The following is a 6,020-nucleotide window of genomic DNA, read 5'->3' on the forward strand; positions in this document are numbered from 1 at the left end:
TCATACGGTAATTTATATTTTCACGTGTTTATAGTTCATTAAATTTAAACAACGTTGAGTTGTGAGAACTTTATACTTAGCTGCTCCACACGTTTCTACGGCTTTTGCTACCAGGACTGCAACGGTGATTTTCTGATCTCGTCTCTAACTACAGATTTATTAAAAGTCAAAATTTCTAACGCTTCTCTTTAATTTCTAACGATGGTGCCTTTCAAGTCATTTTCACAGTAAATATAGAAATAATTGATCATTTATATGTAAAATGAACTTGACCCAAATAAAAGAGGCGTTAGCGTGGGCCTCTAGCCTACCTCTTGGCTCGGATGGCAAGAGGTAAGCTAACAGCTAACAACATGAGGATGAGAGAACCACGATTTCCCGCCAAAACTGTCGCTTAATCGAACTAAAAATCGATGGAAAACGGGCCTCCGAAGTAAAAACGTACATTGTTACAGTCTTTAGCAGGCCAGTACCCTGAAGAGGTTTGGATTCTGAGCAGCAAAATTTCAAAAATGTTAAAATGTAAAATTACGGTAATTAATCTAATATTGAACTAATTGAGGAGTTGACTACAGTGAGGTTAAGTTTCTTTTATGAGGTATGAAAGGTTGCTTGCGCACTTTTAGGAACTGAAATTGCAAATCGTTTCGAGATGTTAAGTCGTGGTATTCATGGTTTTTTGGGAACAAGCGGAAACAGTTATACGCGTGAAGCTTTTTATTATCAAAAACCCTACATGATCTCGTCAGAGATTTCGCCATAGATTACGTTATTTGTGATATCCTCGAAGATTTTGAAATTTACTTGAAACTTTGAGTTTTTTTTTGTTTTGGAAGATCATGATTCGTGAAAGGTTTCATGATTTTGTGATATTTTCCAAGATTTTTATATTTGCCATGTATCAAATTATGTGTGCCGTTTACTGGCTTAAAGGTGTTGGTTCTAGAGCCCCTAGTTCCTGATATATTGTTGGGAAACTTTAGCATTACTAATATCAGAAGTGAGATGAGACTAGAAGTACTGAGCTAACCAAATTCTTCACTCGGCGAAAGTGAATATTCTTGATAACACACCAACGGTTGGCCCTCTAGTGGCGGTTTCAGAATTTCCCCTCCAAAACGTGAGACGCTCGCGGTGGTAGACGGCCGAACTAGATTCAAGCACCCGCGTCCGTGTTTCGCCGCTTTAGGTTGAGGGGGAAGGGGGTAAGAAATTTTTTTGGATCTCGACCAATTTTTTTCTCTCTAGCGTAGGCAAGAAAAGATTTTATTTCTAATACACATATGTTAATGTTAAAAAGTTATCATTTTTCCATCGCGCTATCGTCTTTTGGAATGCCATTGCTGATTCTGCTACGTCAGCCCCCAATATGTAACAATTCAAAATGTTACTACGTCGCCATCGCAATATCAATATTTAACTCGCTTAATTGGTTATTGTTCTACGCCCATACTTGACTTGTTTCCTAAACTGCATGGCAAATTGCTTCTAGCTTACACTGGTCCCCCCCCCTTAAAAAAATACAACATGTGGGGATCGAGGATGCCCATTTCCGCACAATTTTAAAGAATCATAGCCCAATTCCGCACACTTTTTATGGCCCATTTCCGCACAGTTTTTACATTGAAATTTTAGTTCACCATTTTTTACCATAACCCATTTCCGCACAGTTTGCAAATAAAACATTTTTATTTTCTTGTTGATTAGGTTAGGTTCGGTTCGTTTAGAATTAAGTTTGGTTCGGTTGGGGTTATGTTTGGTTCGAATAGGTTTTGGTTTCGTTAGATTATGCTACAATATAGGCATGCTATTAAACTTGTGATTTGATCATTGTATTATTATTATCGATATAGTTTAGGGTTAGGTTTGGTTCGGTTGGGTTGGGTTAGGATCGGTATGGGTTAAGTTTGGTTTGGTTCGGTTCGTTTATGCTACAATATAGGCATGATATTAAACTTTTGATTTGACCATTGCAATATCACTATCGTTATAAAAAGTGTATTGATAGACGTGAGCATTAAACCAAGTTTGATTTTGTTAAAAAATAGAAGTAAAAGGAGCATTTTTTAATTCCGTTTGTAAAATCTGCATTAAAAATAAATCTATCGTTAAATAGCATCGATTTTATAATCATAAAACCTCACATTTTGCCTATTTTCGGTCCAAGCAACCAGCAGCTTAAGTTTAAGGTTTTTAAAATGTAAGCAACAAAGTAATTTTTTTGCAAACTGTGCGGAAATGGGTTATGAAAAAGTGTGCGGAAACGGGCTATAGGTTTTTAAGGTGAGAAAAATAAAACTGTGCGGAAACGGGCAACCCCTTAAAAAAATACAACATGTGGGGATGTGGGGTTTGATACCCAATCTATTTTTCCCACAGTGCCTGTAGAAATGTTTTACACGTATTACACTAATGTTCCGAGGAAAGCCCACAATTACGAATGATACTTTATTCTTGGTCTGTTTAATTTATATCCGATTATTTCATTGCAGGAGCGCTCGTGGATTTATGCACATGAAGATCGTTCACAATGAAGGTAGCTACATTCTGGGCCAATTCAGCAAACCCTTCTCGAGCATTCCGGAAATGATCCACCACTATTCTAACAATAAGCTTCCAATACGCGGTGCTGAACACATGTCTCTCTTATTTCCCGTCATCGATCAACTACTCTAGCTCTAGTTGACACCAGCGCCCCCTCTCCGCTAAACCAAGCACAACCAACCCCATTTTTATTCTTCTATTTGATTTAAACCGGAAGTGGATGACGCTACCCTCAAATCTTCAAAAGACAATTTCGCTCCATACTGGCAAGGAATTAAAGACAAACTTGTAGACAAATTATAACACAGTTTTGGTGACGTCATGGCTAAAGTAGTAACCGGGATAACGACAAAGCTAAAATTAAATACCACATTTTGTTTGAAAGAATGTTTGCATCTGTCGTCTGCTCAGTTTAACTATCTCTTAGTCTTACATTTAACAAAGTAATAAAAGCTGTGTACGTTCAAAGATAAACGATGGTAAAACTAAGCAGACCACTGAAACTTCCGTTTTCCGCCAAAAAATGTGGAAAAATCAATAATTTTAACAAGAGATTGCGCCTAACACAAAAATTCAAGGGTAAAACCCGTGAATCCAAACTTTGACTGTACACTCAACATTTGACTAAAAACCGTTACTCTGCCCTCAATATTTACGTGTAACGTCCCATAGAAAGCAAAAACTGATTCTGATTCGCTAATATCTAAAAGAAGGCAAATTTAAACCGATGAGGATATGTACATGGGACCACGTCTTGAATTTTTTATCACCAAATATCACAGATTTATTTAAAAATCAAGCGACGAATTTCAAAACCATCGGCATAATATTGAATCAAATCCAAGTATCGAATGAAAGGGGCAAAATGAGCACATAATATGAAACACTTCGGCTATTGTGATGAGCGTTTTCCAAAGGCAAAACCTCTGTGGTCAAAGATTATCTGCAGATTTGAGGGCAGAGTTTCGTTTTAAAGAACAACTTCGCACACAAAACCAAACCAAAATGAAATCCAAAATGCTTCAATTCACGCGAGACATTCAAAGCAATGTTCACTTCCGGTTTCGTTTTACAATGGATTCGGGACACGCTCCCGAAATTAAAAAAAAAGCTTGGCTAAAATGTAATATTTATCTTAATACAATTTTAAATATTAGCCAATGTTAATTTAGTGCCAATTGAACGATTTAATTACTATTAAACGCTTCTGAAAAAATGACGAACGCGAAATTAAACGTGAAGAATTTAAAGTTATTAAAATAAATGCGCGGAAGAAGAAAGAGTCCATTTTCTACGAGTACTTAACCACAGTGAGAAATGATATATATTAAGAAAACAAATACCAAACAAAATCTATATATTTAGATGTACATAAATAATAATAATAATAACAATGTGCAGTTCTGTACTTCAATTATAGGTAATCTTTATTTTTTTTAACCGTTTTTCGTTTTTTCAAATCTATTTTGGTCTTTTATTTTTGTCTTCATTTGCGAAGGAATAAGAAATGAGAAATAATTAACTAATTAAATGGATATTTTTAAGCACACTTACTTTTGATTAGGAGCTTTAACACCCCAAGAAACACGAATTAGTATTTTTAAAGTTGAAGTAAATTTGAACATCGTTTTGATGGAAAGTCACTTTAATTTGACACAAAGTGTCGTTGACTATTAATTCCGAAAACTTTACTTCATTGAAATTTAAGGCATACACAAAATTTTTCCATGTAACTTAAAACAGGGATGTGGTTCTTGTTGTTATAAGACTGTTCACGCTCATTCCACGAGATATTTTATTTTTGTTGTCTTGGGACTCAAAAGTATTGCTCTTGATACTCAAAAGTATTGCTTTTAGTACTCAAATGTATTTCTTTTGGGACTCGAAAGTATTTCTCTAGGGACTCGAAAGTATTTATCTTGGGACTCGAAAGTATTACTCTTGGGACTCGAAAGTATTACTCTTGGGACTCGAAAGTATTACTCTTGGGACTCGAAAGTATTACTCTTGGGACTCGAAAGCATTACTCTTGGGACTCGAAAGTATTACTCTTGGGACTCGAAAGCATTACTCTTGGGACTCGAAAGTATTACTCTTGGGACTCGAAAGCATTACTCTTGGGACTCGAAAGCATTACTCTTGGGACTCGAAAGCATTACTCTTGGGACTCGAAAGCATTACTCTTGGGACTCAAAGTACTTCTCTTGGTACTCAAAGTATTGCTCTTACTCCTTGAAACTGGGCGCCTTCATCTATTGTCGACCTACCAAATCGCTTTGATTTATTATGAACTCTTACTTTAAACTGTGGCGTATCCCATCAAAAAGCATTCACAATTTCAGTTAGAGCTGCGTAGTGAAATGATTTGGAGTTAGATAAACACGCGTGAAATTTAAACATTTGTTTTGATTTTCGTATTTCCTACATTTAAAGCTCCTAATTCAAAATATTAGTTGGTGCTATTAAATATTCATTTAAGAGAAATTTGATTCGATGTAAGATACAATAGGCTCTTTAATTAAGATTAAGGAAATGGACTATGGCTGGAGGATGCAAAAGGGCGTATTGCCGCTCTTGTCTCCTTAATATGTTTGTATTAACGATCATTCGATGATGCTAAATTGAATCCAAGTATCGGAACTGATTAACTGGCGACATGTTGCTGATTGCAAATAATGAAAGAAATTAACAATAACTGAGGGAAATAGGAGTTAAGCAAGATTCTTGGATGAAAAATAAAACTACCTTTTTTAATTCAAAAATGATTCTATTATTAACCCGTCGCATGGCCATTAATTTAATAACACTGCTCATAGTTTGTAATGCTATAGACTTACAGCTCGAGATAATTCGAGAATTGACTACACTCGGTTTGCAGCCCATCTTCCAATTTAGTCTGTACTAAGCCTTTGACAACGCCTCACGAGGCGTCGCTTTACCAGAATCTATGACCTACGTCACTTCATGAGAAGCTCCAGTTTGTAACCAGTGACAAACTTATGGGACACATCTTATGAGCTTATGGTTATTTTTTTATGTATATTTTAACTTTAGGTCTAATTATCTCCTTGCTCATAAGGTTTCAAAAAAGTTTGCGCAAGTAAATCTTTGGATGATTCCATCTTCTTTGGTGGAAAGAGGCATATGCGCAGCCTTTCTCATTTCAAGGTGAGCCGTTACTAACACACCGGTAGAAAACGGTGTGTTTCTATAATAATTTGTAGCTGAACTTAATTTGCATTTAACTAACGAGGTCACAGGTAACAAAAATTCCTTCTAAATTGAAGGGGTAGATAATACTTTAGTATTTGGAGCGTGCACGACTACGAGAAATTATTACTGTTTATTTTGCATGCCGACTAGTCACTACGCCAAGTCAATTTTCGCGGGTTTCCTTTAGGGCTGTGCACAGTATTTGGAAGTATTCGACTATACCAAGTCGTTTGCTGACTATTCGCAACGGAAAAACTCAAAAT

The 6,020-nt window shown here is 36.0% G+C and overlaps 1 protein-coding gene across 3 annotated transcripts in view; it reads left to right on the plus strand.

The window, feature by feature from the left end:
* hwt (SH2 domain-containing adapter heavyweight) overlaps positions 1 to 5,306 on the plus strand; it is a 271,876-nt gene extending 266,570 nt beyond the window's left edge. For all 3 annotated transcript variants that reach the window (XM_089851418.1, XM_089851417.1, XM_089851419.1), the window contains one exon: positions 2,493 to 5,306. In XM_089851418.1, the coding sequence (XP_089707544.1) occupies positions 2,493 to 2,676 (184 nt within the window). In that variant the 3' untranslated portion in view covers positions 2,677 to 5,306. The remainder of the gene's footprint in view (positions 1 to 2,492) is intronic.
* The last annotated feature ends 714 nt before the right edge of the window (positions 5,307 to 6,020 follow it).

This window comes from Phalangium opilio, unplaced genomic scaffold, assembly GCF_054372755.1.
Source record: "Phalangium opilio isolate 3A_F unplaced genomic scaffold, DU_Popi_V2 ptg000105l_1, whole genome shotgun sequence".
Taxonomy (NCBI): domain Eukaryota; kingdom Metazoa; phylum Arthropoda; class Arachnida; order Opiliones; family Phalangiidae; genus Phalangium; species Phalangium opilio.